This window comes from Perca fluviatilis, chromosome 13 (genome assembly GCF_010015445.1).
Source record: "Perca fluviatilis chromosome 13, GENO_Pfluv_1.0, whole genome shotgun sequence".
Taxonomy (NCBI): Eukaryota; Metazoa; Chordata; class Actinopteri; order Perciformes; family Percidae; genus Perca; species Perca fluviatilis.
In genome coordinates, this window is record NC_053124.1 from 30,965,866 (window position 1) to 30,991,231 (window position 25,366).

At 42.2% G+C, this 25,366-nt stretch overlaps 1 protein-coding gene across 2 annotated transcripts in view; it reads right to left on the reverse strand.

Moving 5' to 3' along the window:
* Window positions 1-25,366, reverse strand: part of LOC120571122 (venom phosphodiesterase 1) — a 50,042-nt gene that overhangs the window by 20,734 nt on the left and 3,942 nt on the right. For both annotated transcript variants that reach the window (XM_039819816.1, XM_039819815.1), the window contains 13 exons: window positions 21,771-21,905; window positions 20,731-20,856; window positions 17,305-17,365; window positions 16,451-16,548; window positions 15,547-15,626; window positions 14,608-14,727; window positions 13,813-13,922; window positions 11,405-11,470; window positions 11,210-11,282; window positions 3,301-3,409; window positions 2,048-2,170; window positions 509-540; window positions 109-236 (listed from right to left, as the gene is read on the reverse strand). In XM_039819816.1, the coding sequence (XP_039675750.1) occupies window positions 109-236; window positions 509-540; window positions 2,048-2,170; window positions 3,301-3,409; window positions 11,210-11,282; window positions 11,405-11,470; window positions 13,813-13,922; window positions 14,608-14,727; window positions 15,547-15,626; window positions 16,451-16,548; window positions 17,305-17,365; window positions 20,731-20,856; window positions 21,771-21,905 (1,261 nt within the window). The remainder of the gene's footprint in view (window positions 1-108; window positions 237-508; window positions 541-2,047; window positions 2,171-3,300; window positions 3,410-11,209; window positions 11,283-11,404; window positions 11,471-13,812; window positions 13,923-14,607; window positions 14,728-15,546; window positions 15,627-16,450; window positions 16,549-17,304; window positions 17,366-20,730; window positions 20,857-21,770; window positions 21,906-25,366) is intronic.

The window sequence follows — 25,366 nt, forward strand, 5'->3', positions numbered from 1 at the left end:
TTATTTTTTACCATTGGTGGCCGCTCTCAAATTGTTTTTTTGAAAGCTCCAGACTACAACTGCAAATAACAACCAACTAAACAACCGATGGAGGGCGGACATGGATACCTCTCAAACAGCCATTTAGGGTCCACCAGGACGTTGACATCTTCGATGCGGCGGCTGTTGGCAAAGTGGAGGCGCTTTGGCAGGTTGGCCTTCAGGTACGGCTTGATCTTTTGATCTGGCTTCTTACACTGAAATCCCCAGAAACACAGACAAATATCTTTATTTTAAATAGACACTTTTTAATTTTTTTTTATAAAACTTAATTTCTTATATTTGGCAAAGAAATTTGACAGCATTTCAAGAAAAAACAACAACCAATAAAGTCCTTTTCAATGTAGCTTTTACTTCCATGTAAGTGTGTGTGGTCATCATTTCATAAGAAAGGATCTCATTTGTCTTGGCTCTCCCACTTCACTCTATACAGTTCAAAGTTAAACATGTGAGAACATGGAACACTTACAGTCATGTTAGCAACGAGTCCGGCTGAGTCCACTGGAAAGCAATAATAAAAGGACATTTCTGTTAAAGCCAAAACCTTTGCCAAAAATAATAATGATCCAATTTAATGTTACACAACACCTATCCTTAACCATGTTGATACACATGCAAGGTATAGAATCAACTCTGCAGTTGTCATCATTTAAGATGAGAAAATGATCTACTCTCACGGAACTTTTTACTTCAGCAGAAGAAAATGATTCATGCGTTAGGGATGGGGACAGACACACACACACACACACACACACCTTTTCATAAGATGTTTTTTAAAGATATTCTTCGGCCAGACAGACAAAAAATAAAGCTATCGGGTGGTGGTGATACCATGAAATGCTAATGCTATTGTGAATATCCAACAAGACATATTTATACACGTGTTATTAATTAGCAAAGTGCTGCTTTGTGCAAATATAACCTAAAGGTTGTTTGAAATGCGGATGTTTCAGCACGGCGTCATTAAGTGTGATTTATTTTTTATTTTTTTGGGGTCAACATCAAGTCAGAAAGTCGCGCACACATAGAACACACAACAGATCACGTGTGAAATCCAGTGTGAATCTTTTATATGCAGACTTCTCAGGTTGTTGTTGTTGTTGTTGTGTGTAGAAGAGCTCAACATGATTACCATGCAATGGATAATTACTCGGGATTTAACTGTGCAGGCTATTCTCACGATATATCGCTATGAAAAGTGAAGCACTGTAATTCAGGGGAGGCTGTGGGGAGGCATATAGCAATTTGGCACCAAGAGACGGCTGCGAAACAGAACTCCCCTTCAGCATCATCGGGACTACCCTGTTTATCCAGCGCCCTGTCACTGTGACGGCTCAGTTCGTATCACTGAAAGACATCTTATTTTGTGCCAGACAAAGCAAGGATTCCCTGATTGATTGCAAGTACTGTATGTTATCTCAGATCTTCATGCACGACTGGCTTCATTTGTCTGCGGCGGGTACACCATATGTGGTCTTGTGGGAAAATGTGCTATTGAATGAGTGGAAAAAAATGTAAACAGGAGCTGGTGCATGTCATTTATCAACAGGTGTTACGATAAGGTTTTTCATGTTTTTGCTTGTTCTAAGTAACCACATGTTTCTCCAGAAGCCCTTTTATACCATCAGTGGGTAGAACACCTTGGGTCAAAGCAACAAGTCCTCTAAACCACGCGACAATATGGGTCGTTTGTTCCCTACCCTCTAATACGACTCTCAAGATCCTTTTATGAAATAGCACCCTAGCAGTGGCAGAAATATGACCTATCTAAACCAGAGAACGTTGGTCGCGGTTTTAAACGTAAAGGTCGCAATTTTAAACACGTCTTTTATTATTGTGAAATGGTTGCAGTTTGATTATGTTGACGCTGAACATGACGTAGGGTTAGGGTTAGGTTTGGGTTAGTTTACTTTAGACTTCTACTTCTAACTGGGACTCGAATCGCAATCGGCTGGATTCTCGCTCAGTCGGCAGCATTTGCGTAGGCAGCCTCAGCATGTTTACTCACGCACGGTGTCTTTGTTTTTGGCTCTGATGCGTCCGAATGGTCCCTCTGTGACCCAGTAGTTCTGGATGTCTCCGACCAGCTCCTGCAGCACTTCCTTCCTGTCGCAGCTCGTGTCCTCCATACCTGCAACAGCAAACCAGCTGTTTTATTCATCTCTCTTCTATGCTGCTCCATCACTCTGTTGACTTAAAAGAATATACCAGCGGTTTTACATGTTATCTCATGAACTTGCGTGTGTTTTTCCACCATTACACTGCAGTTGTTTTTTTGATTTCCATCCAGAAGTCGGTTTTATTGGTTGTGCTCTAGGAAAACATGTGTGCGTGGGATATCAGACAAACAAGGTTGGAGAGTCAGCTGCTAAATACAGTATCAACCTGTAAACTTTATGAAACTACATTTCTTTTTAACCGGATCCAGGTTCGCTAATGGTTCATCTTGTTCTAAAGACATTGATGAAACAAGTTAGAATTTTGAAAATGAGATGCTTTTTCAGCCGAAAACCCCTCAAGCCTGTGCTGTCGAAGCTTCCTGAATGAGGGAAGACTTTTCAAAATACCAGTTGGTCACTGCAATGGTTCCCAAAGTGGGGTCTGGGAATCCTCAGGGCTCTTTGGGAGGGTTCCAGGGGGGTCCTCAGCACAAAGGGGAATAAATTAATGTATGTATTTATTTATTATTAGTATAATTCCGTCCATAAGTAACAAAGTGACAGAACGCATGATTATATGGGTCATGGGTTTCCTACACTTCCTGTAATAAAACAGCTAAAGCAATCAGATGGGGGACCCTGGGATGAAATCTTCAAATCACATAGGTCCGTGGTCTAATTAGTGTCAGTTTAGGGGTCCTTGACGTGAAAAAGTTTGGGAACCACTAGTTCACTGTACGGATTCCCGATGTAATGAACGTTTCAAGCCTACTATTTTCAGAGCAGTCAGAAGTCATACCCTTCTTATTTAAATGTTCTTTGTAATGTTCTGCCATTTCATCATTTTTATGTAACGTGAGGCCAGGGATTGCTGTGGCACCAATATCTGCCTCAGCAGCCGGCAATGACTGAATAAGTGGAGCCTATAAATAAAAAAAACACCTTGGAAGTGAAACTGGATCGGTCACATCATTGCATTGATCGGGTGGATTGTATCACAGCATCCATTTTCTAACTCACACATTACACCAGTACCTGTATTTGATCCATGACTACATTGTATTCATTCGTTTAAAAAAAAAAGCCAAACATTGTGTGTTACCATGATCTGCCACGATGATGATGTTGACGCAGCGGTGGAGGCCAATCTGCTTGAGGCCGTTCATAAGCTGACCAATGATCTTATCCACCCCTTGGATTGCTTCAATCAGCTGTGTGAAACAAATTAAACAAACACACACAATCAATAGCTGGCTAAAAAGCTCAACTTTCCTTCCACAAAAAGTTCCCATTAACTTCAGTTCAGTTCACGTCAGACACTTTATTAATCCCAATGTGCAATGGCCATTTGCAGCTTACCAGTCAGTTCCAACAAACATTCACCAAACAGTAGTTAAAAATGTTAAAGATGCCAAAATTAAAAGGTCCAATGACATGCTGCTTTTTGGATGCTTTTATATAGGCCTTAGTGGTCCCCTAATACTGTATCTGAAGTCTCTTTTATATAGACCTTAGTTGTCCCCTAATACTGTATCTGAAGTCTCTTTTATATAGACCTTAGTGGTCCCCTAATACTGTATCTGAAGTTTCTTTTATATAGGCCTTAGTGGTCCCCTAATACTGTATCTGAAGTCTCTTTTATATAGGCCTTAGTGGTCCCCTAATTCTGTATCTGAAGTGTCTTTTATATAGGCCTTAGTGGTCCCCTAATTCTGTATCTGAAGTCTCTTTTATATAGACCTTAGTGGTCCCCTAATACTGTATCTGAAGTCTCTTTGCCAAAATTCAGCCTTGGTGCAGAATTACAGCCACTAGAGCCAGTCCCACAATGAGCTTTCCTTAGGATGTGCCATTTCTGTGTCTATAGCTATTGAGGAGGAGAGAGGGGGGGCAAGGTGGAGGGTGGGGGTGTGGCCTTGACTGACTTGCCATGGGCAAAGCAGAGAAAGGGGAGGTAACCTTTCCCCTTATGACCTCATAAGGAGCAAGATTCCAGATCGGTCCATCTGAGCTTTCATTTTCTCAAAGGCAGAGCAGGATACCCAGGGCTCGGTTTACACCTATCACCATTACTAGCCACTGGGGGACCATAGGCAGGCTGGGGGAACTCATATTAATGTTAAAAAAAACTCATAAAGTGAACTTTTCATGCCATGACGGGGGTCAGGTTACAATAACAAAAATTAAAGCAATACATAAGAGACAATAAATAAAGGCAATAATACAGTAAATCAATATAAAAAAGTCATATAGTCTCTGTGATAGCCATCATTTAGGATGAGCATTTTGTGTTGAGCAGCCTCATAGCAGAAGGAATATGACTTAGTCTTCCTGCTTATCCTCTCTTTCCCCCCTGAAACACATTTCATTTAATTTGGGACTCTGAGGGGAGATTGGCTGAGTTGAGGTTGATTCCTACAGGCACATAGTTTCCATTTGAAACTAAGGCAATGTGAGAAAGGCATTTGAAAAAAGGGGATGCCAAAAATGAGATAATTTCTCACGGAAAGCTCTATGCTGTGTCAGGATAAGGAAAAGGTGGAAAATCTCTTCCCGAATGGTCATGCCAGGGAAGCATGGAAGGGTGTTAAGATACTGGCAAACTGACTTTGCTGAAGAACTCAACTACTTCTACTGCAGATTTCAACAGAGCAGCCATTCCACAGAGAGGAAAGCACTTATGGACGAGCTCTGAGTTAAGTCATTATCCGCAGCAGCAGTTGTAATTCAGAGGGAGGATGTAGAGAAAGCTTTCAAGAGAGTTAACTCCAGCAAAGCACCGGGCCCTGACAACATATCAGGTCGCCTACTGAATACCTGTTATAGGCAACTCTCAGGAATTTTCTGTGAGCTCTTTAATCGCTCACTAGCACAGCACTCCGTCCCTGCCCCTCTGGAAATCTTCCATCAGCTGTCGTAGCCAAGAACAGCAACCCCACCTGCAATAATGACTTTAGCCCAGTAGTAGCTCATTTTCACTTCTCAATTTGCCTACAGGAAGGACAGAGGCGTTGATGACGCAGTTATGACGCTGCTGCACAACGTCCACATGCACCTGGAGGAACCAGGGAACTTCGCCCGGGCTGGGGTTTATTGACTTCTCAAGTGCATTTAATACGGTGGGCCAAAAGCTCCAGAAACTGGGTGTCAGCCCACACCTGACTATGTGAGTCCTCTCCTTCCTCACAGACAGACGGCAGCTGGTGAGCTTTAACGGCCACTGCAGCTCAGTCAGAACCATCTCCACAGGTTGTCCTCAAGGTTCTGTGATCTCCCCAGTTTTGCTCACCCTATACCCCAATGACTGCAGAAGTGAGAATCCCGACATGGTATACCCGAAGTACTCGGATGACACAGTCGTCGTGGACACCACCGGCTCAGCGCAGCGACTGCAGTCTGTGGTGGACAACTTCTCTCTCTGGTGCAGGGATAACCACCTAACCCTGAACATCTCTAAAAACCAAAAGGAGATGGTCATAGATTTCAGCCGCTCCGCCACCAACTCCACCAACCCCCACTGCTCTTCAGGTAGATGGCCAGACAATAGAGAGACTGGAAGAGTAGAAATACCTTGGTCTAATTATTGACCACAAGCTGACTTTTAAAAGTAACACCGACCGCATCTTCAAGAAATGTCAACATTGCACGAGTGTCTTGTAATGTGTGACCCGTCGTGGCGGCGCCAAGACGGGTCACACATTACAAGACATTTACCGAGGAATCCCTGACAAGTCTGCCTGGTCTCGACAAAACGCACAAAATATGCAATACCAGGCATGAGACAGGAGTTATTTTCTCCAAAAACGGATGTCTGCAAGAAGATAGCTATCCATGTTGTTTTTACAACACCTGTACTGTCTTCGGAAGCTACGACGACTGCAGGTCAACAAGTCAGCACTGCCGTCATTTCATAACCGTTTCATCCAATCCACCCTCACCTTCAGTATACATAGTTTGGTTCCCTGACTGAGTTGAACAAATGTCCCCTCAGCAGAATCATAAAAATGAGCGGGAACATCACTGGAAAACCCCAGACCACTCTCACAACCATATTTGAGAAACAGTCCATCGGGAAAAGTAAAATCGTCATATCGGACCCCACCCATAACCTCAACAACCAGTACCATCGGTTACCTTCAGGGAGGAGATTCCGTTCCCTTCCCCTATGATCGAAATGAGCCACTGTCCACCTTTATGCCAGCATCCATCAGACTGTTGAACAAACAATAACCCACCCCCATCGATCAATCCAGACTTCAACCTATTCTCCCTACCCACCCCTCTACTCCTACCCCCTGTTTTTATTTTATTTTAGTATTTAGCATTTATTTATTCTCTGGTATGATTAAAACGGACTACGTATTGTTGTATGTTGTGTTTGAATGTGCCTGACCACAAACGAAGTTCCCTCACAGGAAAAAAATAAAGTTCTTTTGATTTAGATTTAGATTTCTTTGATCCGGTTCACATGATAAGTAGCACAGACAGACAATGAAGGACATTAAGTCTGAAATGAAAGCAACAGATGGTGGACAGATTAAGACGATCTGAAGTTTTAAGTCGAGGGGCTTTCCCCTCCACTTAATCGGTTGGTTCCCTTCCTTCTCCATCCTTCAAATGCTGACTCCGATACCAAGATGTTTCCAAAAGAGCTGCTTGAAATTCAGTTATTCAGTGTTTCCCCTTTTCTCATCATGGTTATAAAAATGGCAATGGGACTACACTAATCAACTCCAAACTAATACAATTATTTTAGTGTTCGAAGCTCTTTATGTTCCAAGTTTCAGTTTTGATTTGATGTTGTATAGAAACTAAAGCTAAAACTTCCAACAAACAAATCCCAAACAAAATATGATTGAACCACCCATGAGAAATGCATCATCTAAACCTGCATTATAGGTTTGTGACTGTCCGTGACATGTGTGTGTGTGTGTGTACAATCATTTGTTAAACTACCCTGCTGAGCTACTTACGGCAAATAAAAAAAACTGTTCCTCATTAGTCTTCTTTTAGCTCTGCTAACCCAGGAGACCAGGGTTCATGTTCTGTGTGAAAACAAAAAGTCATCGGTCATCGGTTTATTTATGGACTTTTACGGACCTTAGTCCAAGACGCAGTTACTTCCTCATTTTAGTAGTTTTACGCGACTAATTTTAAGCCAATCCCTGATCTTTTCCTAACCCTAAGCATTTTTGTTGCCTAAAGTAAACTAGTTCCATTCAACAACGTTAACTATGTGTTTAAAATTTGCGACTGTTATGTTAAATAGATCGGTCACATTACTATTATTAAAACTGCCACCGCGGCTTCGTGTTACGGTCACTGTCCAGCAGGGCCGGCGATTGTTATAGGTGACCTAGGCGATTGCCTAGGGCATCAAATGTGTTGGGGGCGCCGTGACGCCCTTAGGTCTACTTCCCATTGATAATAGAATTTTAACGACAAGCGAAATAAAACGTGTTTATTAAACATGATCACCCAAGGGCGCCCCCTCAGCCACACGTTTACTTTTCAACCTTTCATTACGCAACATTTCCAGTCTATGGGTCAGACTCAAACACACCGGCACAGACACGGAGCTGCTGCAGTGCGCCTTCCCTGGTCTGTGCAGCTTCAGGTTTATAATGGCCATGCTGCGGAACATGTGTCCCTATTTCTGTTTTGTGTTTCCACCTCCGATGTAGAGCAGCGTAGCCTACAGCCACCTCCCTAAACCGTCTCATTCAGAGACCAGCGTCTCAAACGGGGCTCTGTGTCTGGCAGACTATGGTGCAGATGGATTATTTTCTGAAATATAGTGACTTTATTCTTGTAATACCTCAGAGAACACAGATGGGATATATTTTGAATGTGCACAAAGTTTTGAACATGAGCAGAAATCTTGCTCAAACACATCTAAAATATTACAGTCCAGGGGTTTATTAACCCATTAAAATGAATTCATGAATCATTCATTGTCATATGCATATTTAAGGAGGTTACTTCCTCAACAAAAAGCAAAAGTGGGAAGAGTAAATGATGCCTAGACTACATGTGTGCTGACTCAGATATAATTAGAAACATCGATCCAAAGGAGAATAAATAGATGAAAGCAATACAGAATGCCTGAGAGCATTACTGCAATATATTCCATTATGGTTTTATATTTGGATTGTAATCTATGTTTCCCTTTAGATAAAGATATTTCCAGCATAAACTGATTCAGAAAAAGTTAAAGAAAAATAAGTGCATACATATTCACCAGAATGCAGGAAATGAAGTATTTAATGCTCAACATTTTCAGGGGGTGGACCCCCAGACCCCCCCCCATCATAAGTCACCATGCACACAAATCTGGAAACAAAACACTGGCCTTTCGGTTGCCCGACCAGTTATAATTAGACCAAATGTTGATGCCATCTAACATACATGGAAGCTAGAAACTAAAATGAACATACATTGCTACTCTATCGCTGACACAGCGCTGTGGACATCTGGCAATGCGAGACTGGGGGGGGGGCACACAAAACTCAATCTCGCCTAGGGCAACCAAAGGGCTAGAACCGGACCTTCTGTCCGGAAATGTATAGAACGGTCACATATGCCGTTTTGGGAGTCACTGGCAATCAACCTATTCTGTCGTTTAGGTATGAGGACATGTTGCTAATAGAGGCCTCACTACTCCGCCCAACTGAACCAAAGTTATATAGGATTAAAGAATACTTATACACCAAAAATATATATAATAATATATAATGAGTATGACACACCAACTATAAGTGTGTCAGATGATCTTTGACAGATTTTTGGTTTGTTAAGTTGTCCTTAATTCCTGTGACGTGATGAACTTGGATCAACACTACTTTCCAAATTAGCATTTTTTTTTTTTATGTGCTCACAAGCATTTTCAAGTGTTCTTTGTCAGTTTTAAAATTTGGATGTGCATGATTCCAAAAATGGTAACGATTGCAGCAGGTAGACGTGGACAACACATGACGTCATTGTTACTGGAAATAGTCTGTTTGGGTAATTGGATCCATTAACGACAGTAATGATTAGTAATGACCAGCTGAAAGAAACAGAGGAATAGACACTCACAGTACAGTCAACAATGTTTGTCATGTTTAGTTCCAACTGTAAATGTTATTTGATGTCATGTCTGAATCAGCCATTAACCCACGTTGTGATTACATGAAGAGGTCATCTTCCTTTCCATGTACGCACAATTAGTTGGTGGTGGAAAGAGATTATCTTTAGTCCTTAGGTTTTGATTGGCTCAATGGAGTTCCACTTGACAAAACGTGACCCACCTCAATTTCTAGAGGTGATTAGACCTGTTTTCTAACTGTGCTACGTTGGGGATAACCAGAGGTCTCTAAACTCCATGTACTTTAAAGACATACTCTATGTTTTTAGGGTAACTTGAAGTTGTTGTAGGTTGCACTAGTGTTGCACTCAAGACCACCGAAACCGAGACCATGTCATCACCAAGACCAGAGAGTATCGAGATGGAGAAAAGGCCGAGACTTTGAGGGGTTGAGACCGAGTCAAGGCCAAGACCAGACTGGAGCGAGTCCCGCACTGCGTGCTGGAGACGAGACCGAGACTTTCAAAAAGTGACTCGATCTTGAGTGCTACAACACTGGTTTGCACATTGCACGAGCGGCGGCGCCAGGACGCGTCACACATTACAAGACCTTTTACGGTACAGATCCACTTTTGCGTGGTGTTGCGACGCCTCCCCTCATTTGTACAATCAGTTTTTCCTCCATTTTTGCAACGTCTAGCAGAAAAAGGATCCCACGTTCTCCCCGTCTCCTCTGCGCTCTACTTCTATTGGATAGTCGCGTCGCGTTCAACGGATTCATTTGCATAAAGCTGGGCATCGGCCAGCTTTTTCGGCGCGCTACATTTTCTCAAATGTAGCGCCGCTGCTTTGCGTGCACGTTGAAGTCGCTTGACGTCACCCATAGGAATAGAGTGGAGCGCGACGCGACAGAAGCGTCGCACGGACAGATGGATCTGCACCGTTACCGAGGAATCCCTGACAAGTCTGCCTGGTCTCGACAAAACACACAAAATATGCAATACCAGGCATGAGACAGGAGTTATTTCCTCCAAAAACGGATGTCTGCAAGAAGATAGCTATCCCAAGTTGTTTTTTTGTGCTAATTTGCAGCGAAAAAACGAAAATAATATGAATGAGAGAATGATTGGGGATACATGCGCATCGGCTCATCTCTCAGATTGCGTCTTTGGAAATTCACACATAGCGATCTCCGCTCACGGGAGCCAGCGCCAATTTGCCTCTGATCTGGGGCCATTGTCGGCGATCTCCGAAAACTGTCGGCGAGTGAGAAATCAGGGCTAAAACCGTGCCAAGTTTACTATACCGTATCACTGCATGGCTATTCATTAAGGCTCATAAAGAGTATGACTGCTGACACGTGTCTGAATGTTTTATTAGCGTTATCATTAAATCTTTATGGAAATCTTTTATCTGTGGTACATGAACGGACTTCAGACCTTTTTAATTGAGCTATAACGAGACATATCTGTGATAACCGTCGGTAATGGACAACATAAACAAGGCTAATGTGTCTACTATGATTTTGATTTTGGTGTTTCAGCGGTTTAGTCGCATTATTGAAAAAAGGTGGAAGTCAGGTGAGGTGAACACTAAGATGTGATTAAAGATTTACAGAATGGATAAAAATTGAAATGAAAAACAAAAATGTGAGCTTGGGTTTGTCTTCATGGATGCTACAAAAGACAAGAGAGAAAAATGAAAAAATCTGAGCTGTATAATAATACATTTTATATTTATATAGCGCTTTACATGGTGCTCAAAGACACTTTACAGTAAAACCAGCATGTATAGCACATTTAAATCAGATAAGCAATAAAACCAACCCATATTAAAAGCAATTAAAAAAACAATAAAACCAGTAACTATCTATCGTTTAACTCACCGATTCATTTCTTTTCTTAGCTTTCGAGTCATGATCTGATCAGTGACCAGGTGAACTTACCCCCCCACTCACAGGTCCGTAGCTGTGTCCAGATTTATCAGGTTCCTCCAGATACAACGTGTAGAAATCTGGTCTGGAGGAAAACACACACACACATATATATATATTTTTTTTTACTTTAGCACCAACACCACCAGAAAAACTAAACTTTATGGCATTTGCTTAATTGCTGGGCACTTCATTGAATATACAAACCTTTCGTTCTCTGGCAGCTGTAGCCACTTAAGCACAGTGAACACTCGTTCTTCGAATGGCACTTTACTAAAAATAACAAGACAGAGGGAGAGAGATGCAACAGTGGTGAACGTATCTTTAAAAGGCAGTGTAGCAGAGTGGCATCATCGTTTTGCCTGAACGAAATGGAAAAAAAGTGACTTTGCAGCATTTTTGTGGTTTGCTTAAGTTCACACCGAACAGTATCGATGGGCAAAAATGAACAGACAAATCTTTTTGAATGACTCTTTTTAAGTGTCCGGTATGTCCCGGGGGCAGCCTGTCGTATGAACGTATTAAGTAGCTTTTGAATCACCGACTTTTTTCCATACATACTGCCCACGCACTCGCTCTTATCGTACTGTTTACACTGTCTGCTTTGGTGGTTCGGTTGCTTAGAAACATAGGAAGCGGGACAACCAATGAATACACTAGTGCAGTGGTTTCCCCAATTTTTTTTTCTGCTCTGGGCTAGGGTGGCTTTCTCAAGCCACCCTAAAATCATGTTATCAAAACATGCTCGGTTTTGTTTCGGGAGCCATGAATGTACAGATATTTGATCCTGACCTTTCTCCGGCAATGATGGACTTCCTCTGGTTTGATACCAGTATAGAAGACCTTAAGAGTTCTCATTCCCAGACAAATGATTACAGGGCTCTTTTGGAGGAAGACTAAGAGACTTTCCTCTGTGTCAGCAAGTGGTTATGATTGCTCTCAGAACTTCCAGAATGTGAATGCAATATAAATGGCTGTTTACTGGAATCAAAGACGGTGATAAACATGCCTTATTTGAGTGATACTACAGCAGGAAGGAGTGTCAATGTGCTGACCTTAGGGCATGGGCTGATAAAGAGCATCTGTACTCCCAATGAAACCAACGTCCCTCATCCCACACTGATAAAAAACATACTCTACTAACTGTGTTAGAGTGTGCCACTGTGTTGCGAAATCAGCATAGTGTAGTACTTGATCACCAGAGATTCAGGTATGACTGGATTACTTAGAATTGCTTTGATAGCACTATATGTAATATCCCCAGGCCTGTATCGGTGAATCGCTCTTTTATTGATATTGCGTCAATATCTCACTTGGATCAAAGTTGAAACCAATGTTTAAAATGTTAAACACTGTGCTAGAAATTTATTTACAGCTTTTTATGAACGCTAAATCATAGCCAGCTTTTCTTTATTTACAGTAGAAACATCTAAAGCCTTATTATATAGAAGTTCAAACAAATAGTTTCTGAACCATTTTTGTTACTGTTAGTGATGTGATCATGAACTGACCAACTATTGCAACATCTGCCTTACTTACTTAAGGGCAGGGTTGGTAACTATTTCCAATATACACTTTTTTTATATATATATATATTGTTTGAGATGGTCTTTACACCCTGATAACTTCTGGGCTCTGAAAAAGGAGCAAAAAAAAAAGATCAGTCACCTGTAGCCGCTGTGACCCTGTAAAAAAAACACCCACCAATCACCCTCGGTCCGCTTGGAAAGAACCAATGAAACGCCTGCGCGCCCCGCTGCGCGTACGCTACCCCCATCCTGTGTGCGAGCCTGAGCTCAATGCACGTTGCAAACAGTGATCATACGTTAGTTGTTTTAAACATTCAGTATGATAATATGAGACAGGAAGTCGTTTTGATGAGAGCAATTGCGGACCTTTCTCCGCTCTGCTCTGACGCAGCGGTGCTCGGAGCCCAGAGGAGATGCCACTTTCAAATATCGCTAGCTTTTACCACATTACCAACCCCCGCCTTTAACATGGAAAGACATCGGTGTCGCAAGATACCAGTTCTCACAATGACAGTGAATTGGGTAATATTTTTCTAAGGAAATATTACATTTCACATGCCTTTTTCTCACGCATTTGCCAACAGCAAGCCAGTCATAAAAATGTTCTGTTTGAAAAGCAAAGAGATTTCATTGTTGACTGTGGAGCTACAGAGACCATGGATGGATTACTAAACATTCGACCACAAAGAAACAAAAAACAGCTATTTAGCGATGGCAAAATAAAAAGAAGTGTGTGCTAAAATGAACTGAGGGTATAGTGTTACATCACCAAGTTTGGCCTTTGGCAGAGGGCATAAAATCGCAACACTTTCCGTCGCAATGCGGTACATCGATACACGGACACCAAGTATCTATCTTTTATTATATAAATTGCACGCAAGAATTTCTCAGACTTCAAAAAAAAGAAAAAGATAATTGAAATAATTAGATCTAAAATTCCCACATTATACTGTATGGGACATTGCACTGCCATTTCTTTGGTAATGGTGCACAGCCAGTAACTTTGGAGACCAGGTAATCATCTGGCAGGATCTCCTATTCTGGCTTCCCAGAATGCTTTTGAAAACACACGGGCGTCGGTCTTACCCGTCGTAAGGTCGGTAGATGTTGGGAAAGCTTCCGTTGATTTTGACGTCTGATCCCGGCCAAAAGAAAGTCCCGGACTTCAGGCCCTGCTGCTGCGCTGTGTGCCAAATCTACAAAGACAAACAGGACAGCTCAACACAGGCCAGGCTCTCATTATACAGTCAAAGTCATTTTCGTTTAAGGGGCCAGGCACAGCCCAATTTGAACTCAAATGGGGCCGGACCAGTGAAACCATTGCAAAATAACAACTCCAAATTTGTCCCTTTCCGCAAGAGTAATAAGGTCCAAGTACATAACGTCACCTTCCTAAAATAATTGTCTACGTCATTTTTTCAGGATTTTCAGAAAACACAAAAAATAAAACGGCCTAAGTTACATGCTTGACATAGGCAATTTTACTAAAGGTGTAGAATCACATGACCTGTTCAACTGAGGATGTAGGCAATTTTACCAGAGGTGGCCTGCACCATGAGGAGATGATTTAGGCAACAAAATCATTTTTGTTAAAAAATGACTTAGGCAATTATTTTAGGAAGGTGACGATAATGAAAATTGTTGCCAAATAGAGACGCTTGGTCAGGTGGCTTCCCGTTTGTTACGGACGCAAAGGGTCTCCTTTAGCGTCTAGCCCTTTGGTGTCAAGATTAGACGCGCTTGGTCGGGACTCTTGGCGTCACTTTTTGACGTTCTGGGTCGGGACGTACCCTTTAACTGACACGCGGCGCAAGAGCGGGACAGGTAGGTTTAGGAAAAAGATGGCGGGTGGGGTTCTGACTCAAAGCTAACCAGACTCACAGGCTGTCCGAGGTACCAGTTCGGGTTGTCTTTCTCGGGACCGGACAGACTGAAGGTGGCGTCAAACACGGGGTCGTACATAGTGTTGTCAATCAAACCGTTGGACTCTGGATAGAGACCCTGAGAGGATGGGAGAGGAGAGGAGAGGAGAGGAGAGGAGAGGATGGGAGAGGAGAGGATGGGAGAGGAGAGGAGAGGAGAGGGTGTGACCGTTATTTGGATATGAACCAGTTTCTCAATGTAATCTGTAGAAGTCGATTTGAAGTCGGAGTCACAATGAAGAAAAAAAAAAACTGAAAAAAAAGCTGTGAACAAGCTGTTACTCTATAAAAGTAAAGATGTTGTTTCTCTGAGGGTTTCTTCCCTGGAAAACAGAGACTGTCTGTCTGACAAACAGCTTTAGTTTGACACCCAGCAGCATCTGTGCGTGCCCTTCTTAGCTTGTGCATATGCTTCATGTCTATCCATGAAAAACACTTGTAAGGTTCAACATGAATCAACCTCTAGAGGAGCACGTTGTTGTTGGAGACGGTTCCCCCCGAAAATGAGACGCTACATCTGAAGGGGCTATCCTTCCAACAAATTCAAAACTCAAAAGTACATTGTTGAAAAAAAAAGTTTGAGAACCACTGCCTCAAGCCACACTGGGAAGACTTACAAAGGCAAATTAAAGCGGCTGAGCTTCGCAGGTCTGCGACAATAACGGTCATGTTTTTACTTGCAATTCAGCTACAAATGATGCAGGTAGGGTTAGAGGGTAGAAAGTTTTTTTTTTAAGCCACAGTCCTATAACTTGAAAACATGAAAACCACCAAAAAAAATAAATAAATCGACATGGGAGTTTTTCACAAGAGCTTCCACATGCGTGTGGAATGTGCATACTGTACGAGCTCATCTACATTTGTTTGCGCTGTATCTATGATGTATGAGTGTCTTTACCGTAACAATGGTGTAGTGATTGGGGAACGTCTTGCTGGGAAAGGCTGCCTGCATGTACGGTGCCGAGGTTCCACACTCCTCTGTGACGGGAAGAACGGAAGACAAACCGCATCAGCTGCCACTTCCACTGAAGACATCTTCCATCTTTATTATAAGGGCATGTGCGTCACCCGCCCAATATGCCCTACTAGACATGGCGTTACCCAGTTTAAAGGGAAGGGAGTGCATCTAATAAAACCAGCAACATCTGTACATGTGGTCTGGATAAATTCATCATATTACTGAACCATGGACTGAAACATAGTAATCCTTACTTACCCAGACATGTGCACCCACATTGAGTACACGTTAATTACAGGAAGTCAATTTAAGAGCGGGATGATTCATGAGCTCCGCATGGTATTTAGAAGATGAATCCTGACAAAATTATGATTTAGCTAGACTTGTTTTGTCTGGAAGACATGACACATCATCAAGGCCAGTGTTTCTCAAAAACGATCCAGGTCCTGGTAATGAAGAAGCTTACCAGTCACCGGAGAGCCCATAATCATGAGATCACCGAGCAGTTTTGAAAGCACCGTGAAGAAACACTTATAGTCGATGCGTGGCAGAATGAAGTCGATGTGATGTGATGGATTACCTGTTTGAGAAGTTTCATTTCCAAGGAAGCAAATCTGCAATGCTCAGAACTGGCCTGAATACAAGTTGAATTTGTAAGGGGAACGTGAATGTACTGTGTTGTCCGTCCTCGATTAAAAACTCTTAGCTTCCTCACGGTGAACAGACCTATGTCAGAGACCTATGTGCTTAGGAGTGTCCTAGTTTTCCAAAAGCCTTTGTCTGGTTTTGCCCACGGGACATGAAGATTAAAAGTGGAACAGAGCGTAATGTGGTTAAGACTAACTGAGCTTGTCCAGAACAGGGATGAGAGCGCTCCACGTCTGCAGGTACTCAGCCCGCAGTCCATCCAAAGAGACGAGGAGCAGAGGCTGCTGCGTAAAGCTGTAACGGAGTGAGGGGGGTAGGGGGGGGATGTAATCAGAAAGAAACACACACAGTGATGAGATACAGCACCCACTTGCTGTTACAAACAAGGAAACGCATCTCGTTATCTTAACTTTATTCTGTGATTAATGGAAATGTGATAACTCAAAAGCAACAAAAAAAGAAAACTGCTGAATGTGCAAGAAAAATAACGTTTCATAACTCTTAAAGGTGCCCTGCCACACGTATTTCATTACTTTGTGGTAATGTCTGAAGTTCTACCATGGACTCTGTAACATTTGTTGTGGAAAAAATGCATTGGTTACCTTGTTTCAAGCCATTCTAGCCTGGTATAGAAAGCCTGCAGGAAGACACAGCTCGATTTGTGCCAGTTCTCATTAATATTCAACGAGCTAAGCTGTTTGAATCTGACTGGCTAACAGCCAGCCAGTGAGAGCCTGGATATCAGCATGCTTTCCCCAGCCCATGAATAGTAATGAGCTCAGGCAACATGATGTCAGAGTGACCAGCTTTTGTAATTGGCCTGATTTCTGTTCAGTAGCTAGAGCTGACAGATGAGGTAGCAGTTCAATTTCACATTCACCACATAACACAAAACATATGGACCTAACATATTTCACAAAATGCAAGTAAAAACGGTTTTGTATGGCAGGGCACCTTTAACTTCAAACTAATGATAACTTCAACCTAATTTCATCTGATCTACAATCTTGTTGCGTTTCTGATTATGAATCTCTCACATGACATTCTTACCCTGCTGGGCATGTGGGGGTTGAAAGGTCCTCACACTTGTCCTCCACCCACTCTTTCTCTCCTACAGCAGGGTGGCAAACATACACGGTGCATAAAAGACAGTTACATTACATTTCAGAATATAACCATTGTACCCAATAATAATAATAATAATAATAATAATAATTCGCTTTCATAATTACACCTTATTTGTGGAGGACTTTTCATTATTAAAAGTAATCCCAAAGTTGTTCTGAGTAAAACAAGGAGCAAACAAATACAAGGTTTAACGCTTTCTTAATGAGAAATATTTGTGTGCCCTTTTTTGAAAGAGTCAGCTGTTTTGATCTTTATAGCATAATGGTGTGAACAAAATACCAAACATCAAATGAGGTGTTCATAGCAGCAGCTGATAAAAGTTGTGTTTAAGTAGGCCTAGCTCTGCAGCCAGACTGCAATATCTTAGGAAAAACAAGCCTCAGAAATGAAATCGGGCGGTAAATAGGCTGTGCCAATGAAAATAATCCCTCACTGAGCCCCGTCCAGCGTAATCCTGTTAAAGCACAAACTGTCTTGAAATCGCAAGATGCACTTAGGCTAGATGCTGAAAGGAACTATGACCAAAGTCTTAACGGCCTAAAATAAGACAACAGACCCACACAAGTCTTTTTCTGTCTCTCAAAGTTTGGGAGGCCACTTGCGTGAGTGGTGATGGGGCAGTGGATATGACACATGCCTTTGGTGTGGGAGATCTGGGTTCAATTCACACTGCGATATGTCAACCAATGTGTTCCTGAGCAAGACTCTTAAAGGTCCCATGGCATGAAAATTCCACTTTATGAAGTTTTTTAAAGGGGTGATAGAATGATTATATAGGGTATTTTACACTGTTCCTTAAGGTCTCCTAATGGGGTATGTAACATTGGTTGGGCTGAAAATTGCCCAAATGCTATTTTATTAGGCCCTTAACTACCCTGTGAATATGGCTCTATTTGGAACAAGAGCTTTTCTTCCAAATATGGTATGCTAATGAATATTCAGAATGAGCTACGCGCTGATTGGTTTGAGCAAACTACATAGAAACACATGGGAGACTCGGCAGCAGGCCTCATATTTCAAACACTGGAAAGTAATACATTGTTTGTCGGGCTATTTCGTTATTAAATTCCCTTCTGAGACTTTTTTAAGTGAGAAATCAACTATATAAAGCTCAAATATGGGCCGTTTTACGAAAATTGATGGCTAATTGCAAATTTGGTAAGACTGTGTGTCGGAATTCAGCCGCTGGTGCTGCCCCGCCCGCGCCGCCTCGCCCGGGCCTGCCTCGCCGGCCTGCCCCGGCCCGCCTTCCTTACAGTACCCCGTGCTAGCAGGTACTTGAGCTCCGTCACGGCTGGCAGCCCACAGCATGGACTACCAACACCGCTGCCCTGACAGAGCTCCAGGGCCTTCAACTCCCCTCTTCCTGCTAGCTAAATGGCCCGTTGTGTGAGAGTGAGAGCGCCGTCAGCGAGCTTGTTACGCCAGCAATCTCTTACCACATGTTACACACATGTCACGCCACTTATACAACATCTAACTAAAGGTCTTATAAAGCTAACAACGGTGTCCGATTTCAAGTTAATGAATATTTGTGAAGACAAAGTGTTTCGTTAGCTGTGACTGTCCGTTCAATCCTAGCTACAAATCACGGATAGTTAGCTTCCTTTTCGCCTTAATTCGAGTATATTTACAGTTTGAATTTCGTCACGCCACTTACACAACATCTAACTAAATGTCTTATAAAGCTAACAACGGTGTCAGATTTCAAGTTAATGAATTTTTGTGAATTCCAGAGGAATTCTAAGAGGAGGCTAGCTACCTCTCATTGATAGAGCTCCATCCAGCCGCAGGCTCTATCAATGAGACTCAGGGACAAGCGGCGTTTATTTCCCCAATCGTTTGTTTAAATAACGCAACACGTTATAATTACACACATTAAAAGAGTAACTGGAACCTGTGGTAAGAGAATGCTGGCGTAACAAGCTCGCTGACCGCGCTCCCATACACCGGGCATTTAGCTGGCAGGAAGAGGGGAGTTGGAGGCCCTGGAGCTCTGTCAGAGCAGCGGCGTTTCGTAGTCCATTAGCCCAAAACGGTGACTTTGCGCGGGTATGGAGTGCCGTGGGTTGCCAGCCGTGACTGAGCTCCATCTACCTCACAGCAGGCCGGGGTCTGTGAAAGAAGGCAGGCCAGGCCAATTTAATGGTAAAATAGCATATGAACAATGTATACAATTTCTGAGATCTGCACGATCTAGATTCAGAAGACTAACTGATCTCAGGTCAGTTGTGTAGCCTATGCAAATGTTGGGGCGTGACAAAGAGAAAGACTAAAGCCAAATGAGGAGGAGCCGCAATAGTTGACGTCAACTATGGGGCTTGTTGAGATTCGCCCGTTTTCAGAGGCAGTTTCAAATAGTGAGATTTGCAGAGAAAAGAGGTGTCAATGGGATTTAGAGGTTCTATGTATGTCCTAGTTACCCACTAAACTGTCATTATTCAACTATGACAAGGTAAAATCTGTTTTGCATTCTATCACCCCTTTAACATTAATATGAGTTCCCCCAGCCTGCCTATGGTCCCCAGTGGCTAGAAATGGTGATAGGTGTAAACCGAGCCCTGGGTATCCTGCTCTGCCTTTGAGAAAATGAAAGCTCAGATGGACCGATCTGGAATCTCCTCCTTATGATGTCATAAAGGGAAAGGTTACCTCCCCTTTTTCTGCTTTGCCCGCCCAGAGAACTTGGCCCACCCATGAGAGAGAGAGATTCATTATGGCTGTCAAACGAGCAAAGTGGCAGTTGGTCAAGGCCACACCCCCACCCTCCACCTCCCCCCGGCTCTCCTCCTCAATAGCATTTAAAGCTACAGACACAGAAATGGCCCATCCTAAGGAAAGCTCATTGTGGGACTGGCTCTAGTGGCTGTAATTCTGCACCAAGGCTGAATTTCGGGAAAGAGACTTCAGATACAGTATTAGGGGACCACTAAGGTCTATATAAAAGCAACTTCAGATACAGTATTAGTGGACCACTAAGGCCTATATAAAAGGGACTTCAGATACAGTATTAGGGGACCACTAAGGCCTATATAAAAGCATCCAAAGAGCAGCATGGCATAGGACCTTTAACCCCTTGTTGCTCCAGAGGCGTGCAGCTTCGGACATATATAGCAATTGTAAGTCGCTTTGGATAAAAGCGTCAGCTAAATGACATGTAATGTAAGTTGTTATCTGATCGAAGTACACCCAGTTTCCTATATGTTGCATTTAGGGGTTTATGTAACACTAACTTTGTTTTTTTAGTCTCTCATGGTTAAACTGCTTTTATTTTGTCCCCCCTTATCTTATCTTTATCCATCACCTCACTCGCTCATCCTCTTTCCTGGCCTCTGTTCCCATTCTCACCGTGGCAGACATGTTTGTAGTTTGTGCAGCAGTCCCCTGCAGACGGACAGTCATCGGAGCAGTGACATCTGCTCTGGGTTAGCCTCTTCTCCCCGCAACGCAGCTTCGTGCACTCCCACTGCTCAGCTGCGGTGAACAATCATGGAGTTAGTGCACCACACCGTACTATGCAACCCGGACGGTGTAATCATTTTTGGCTTGTAGCCAAATGCAGAGGTGAAAAGTGTTTGTGGGGATTTTCTTGCTTTCTGGAATGTCAGGTGCCCATTTAAATGTGACGGCATCAAGAATGTTGTTCTTCACGAAGTTTAAAAATAGCTCCTATCTATAAAAAAATACGTAGGCTATTGGCGACAAAGTTAGAGGGGTTTTCCATGGGTTATTATTAGTTATGCTATAATGTAGGCTATTTTTACAGTTTATTGTTGCTCACATCATAACATGTTATATATTATGTAAGCATTTGTTGATGATTAAGAAATTGTTCATAAACTTACCATCAATTATTTGGATGGCTATTATAAGGTTGCATCTCATGAATATAATACTGTGTTAATAGTTAAAGACTTTGTACAGCATCCGTAACCGTTATTAAGATCAGTGTGCAAATAATCAAATAGATTCCCAACATAAGATTTAATTGGGGCCAAATGAATGCTACTTGATGCTTTTCAAACCACTTATTATCCATTAACTTATTATTATAAGCATTAGTTACAACTTTATATTGTAATAGCCATCCAAATAATGTTTATACATGGCTGACAAAACAATGATTTACCACTGACAAAGTAGTAACTACCTTCCTTAATGTAGAAACACTGAACTAATGATAAAATAACGTGTCCTAAACATTATAAACAAGTCATAAACGTTTATAACATAACGCTTCTGTCATTAAGTGTCACTCGTTTTTTGTCATGACAGGTTAGGGTTAGAGTTAGAGTTAGGGTTAGGGTTCATGTCTCATGACAGTGTCATGTCCCTCTTATGTGGATACCTTCACGTAACGTGTTACCGGAAAAAAAACAGTTTCTCACTGGGCACAGTGCAGATGTCATGGTAGTCATAGCAGCAGCTGTTGCTGGCGTTGCAGCTGTGGTCACATCTGCAGCCGGGGATCTGGTCGTCATAGGGCTCGTAGCATCGATGCCTGCAGGACGTGTGGGGGACGACTGGAAGAGGAAGACGGGACAACACGGGTTATTTTATCTGGTTATTTTGGCAGCTCTCCTACAGATCATCCACATGTGAATGGCGGCCGTGGATACAAACTTTACTCTGGTAATAATATGATTTACATTTTCAAAAAGTATTTGTTATTTAACATAAATGTAAGGCTCTCAAAATAGCTCAGACTATTTCTAGAAACAACCTAGTCTATGATACTACTTCATTGAGATGACAGCCTTAGTGCGATAATGTGATGACTTAGACATTAAATGCTTAGAAAAATAATGACTGTTAATATACTGTAAGTGAAAACATTTTTTTTTTGAATTATTAACAAAAATTATTTTAAAAAAAAATCCGGTCATTTCTAACTTACAACATTCAATACACTGGTAATAAACAACAAATAAACATAACATTAATGCTTTAAAAAAAAAAAAATTACCCTAATAGCTGGTTTGATTTGCATTGAGAGATGATTTTATGGAAAGTAGCCCATGCCAATCTCTAGGTATGGTGAAGGGTATGTGATGATGTGGGGGGTATGGTGAAGGTTATGTGATGATGTGGGGGGGCTATTTTAATTCCAAAGGCCAAGGGAACTTTATCAGGATGCATAGTATCCTGGATCCATGAAATAACTGGCCTTTAAAAATAAACCTCTGCCTGTCTCTATGGGAATTTAACATAGGGGTGTGTATACTTATGCCCCCTGTATTTTAAGGAAGAACATTTATTTATTTACAATACATTATTCATTCACAAAAAAAAATTGGTGTCCTTAAACGGTCAGATTTTTCCTCATTTTTTTTAATTAAGGCATTAAGATCAATTTCCAAAGGATAATTTTTTTTATTCCTCTTTTTAGTCAACTTTAGCATGGGTATGAATACTTATGAACACGACACAAAGCAGGACTGAAAGTGTGTAGGCTGAAGCCTGAGCTTATCACACCCTCCCTAACCCATAATGGGACTTTTAAAAACAAATGAAACTTATAATCTTATAATCTTCTGACTCAACATCATGAGTTCAGTACGGATGGTCCTGGATTTCAATAGTCGTCATTTCTTGCCTCGTCACGAGGGACACTTCATCGTGTCACATTTTGAGTCACACAGCGCTCGTGTGACGGTGACTGCCATGTGACATCCAGGTGTGAATCATGCGCAGGATTCTGCCGAGCCGCCAAAACTGAGAAAAAGCCTCGTGGACGCCGGCTCGCCGTGACAAAGCAACTTCTCTAAGCCGTGACTGACTAGCACAAGACGTGCTCTACGAGTTCAACATTCAGGTTTAACAACTGAGATGAAACTGGTGTGGAATAAAAAAAAAATAAAGAAAAACACAGACCTGGAGCCATCATGCATGTCTCAACTGGTTTTAGACTGAACAGGCAATGACAAGTAGGTCAAAATGTTTGTAGTAAAGGGAGGACGACCCTGTCCCTCAAGACAACAGTCTTCTTACTACAGAATCAACTGTACCTGTCTATAACACCTGTACAACAAACTCTATATCACTGTAACTGCCACTGCCCATTAGGGCTGCACAATAAATTGTATATTTTTTTTTATCGTCATCGCGATATCAACTGGCGCAATAAACAAATCGCGAAAGGCTGCGACATATTGCGAAAGACACTCTTTTTTTGTGTTAGTTAAAAGAAAGCATCAGTAGAAAACTGCACTTCTATAAGTCTGGCATTCTTTTTTAAGCGGTGCCTTTTATATTCAACTCATTTTTCAATTTGTTGGAAATAGAATTTGAAAATGAGTTCCTTTCGTGTGTTTTAAATACAAAAGGGCATTCTGTCGTATTTTAGCAGAATACTGAAACCCGCAGACATGCAGAACTAAGTACACTTTAACATCCGTTTTTGTTTTTCACAAGTAATAGCGCAATACTCAACACCGTTATCGCATATTTTCCTCACAAGGTGCATCCCTACAGCCCATATTACTAATATCCAATTTCATTCTTGCTCTGCGTTGACTTCCGAGGATAATTGCCGGATCTTGATGCCTTTTTTTCTGATACCGTACATGTATTTTTTTCTCTCTTTGTTTGTTTGTTTGTTGCTGCCAACAGACCGACAATGATGACCTGTGACATGTGACACCACCCCGTTTCCATTGGCTCCCGGAGCCCCACAACACGCCTTGAGCTACAAATTGGCCCGTCCATGTCCACCACCGCCTCCGGTGAGCAGCGCGCGGGTGCACCGGGCTGCGCGTTGGCGCGCTGCGCCTTGATTCACGACACGGCGTCATCATGTTTGGCTGCGTAAGCTCGAGGCTTTTTCCTACACTCCTAAAAAATGGCCAAACCAAATGAAAACTGTCCTACAGGTTAACTTCCACAGTGGAAAGCGTCAATCAGCTTTTGACTCAGCACACTCGTGTGATTATTATAAGCAGAAAAGGAAGAGCTCTTGATGATAAGAATAACAAAGTGTGAAATCAACAAAAAAAATGCTGCTTAGTCATCACAAACGTATGCAAAGCCAAAACCTCAGGAATTTTGTCATAAACAGAATGACTGTTCCTCGTGTGAGTCAGCACTGTCTGTGCCAATTAAAGTCACAGGAGTGAGCAGACCACCGGATACAAATGGTCTACTGAGCTTTGAGGTGAATGTAAACCCCCCACCCCCCCCAGGGTATGCGCTGCCTTGTCCGATACTGTGCTTACTAAATAGTTGCTGACCCACATGCATGGCTGATGACTAAGCACGTCACTCACCTCTCTGCTATTATGACAAACCAGACTGCATGATGAGAAAAGAGGATGTGGGTCTTGAGAATGGTATGAAAAATAGAAAAGAAAATGCAATCAAATGCAGAGGTAAAAAAGTGTTGGTGGGGTTTTTCTTGCTTTTTGGAATGTCAGGTGGCCATTTAAATGTGACGGCATCTCTGAAGAATGTTGTTCTTCATGAAGTTTAAAAATAGCTCCTTATCTGTTCACAGCTCAGAAACAAAACAAAAAAAGAATGTAGGCTATTCGTGCCAGAGTTAGAGGTGTTTTCCATGTGTAAGTCCGGCACGTTTGTAATGATCAATAGAAGTAAAATGTGGCTTCGCTGTGTAATGTCTTTGAAATGTACTTTTATATTCTTTAATGGTAATATTGTATTCCCTCCACCAATGAGGTATGTTTACGGTTCTGTTTGTTGGTCTGTCCTTCAGCAGGATTACAGGAGAACTACTGGCCCAATTTACGTGAAACTTGGTGCCAGGGTGTAGCATGGGCCACGGAGGAAGCCATTGAATTTTTAAAAACGGGTCGGAATCCCGCGGCATATACTAAACCATATTTCTAACTTTTTAGAACAATGCAAGATGGGGCATTTGGCGATATTCTGCGCCCTCTGAGTGCCCTTCCAGTTTTATAAGTATTGTATTTTTTACTAGTTAGGCCTTCATTACACAACGGCTTCTGTGATTCGGCGGCACCACGGT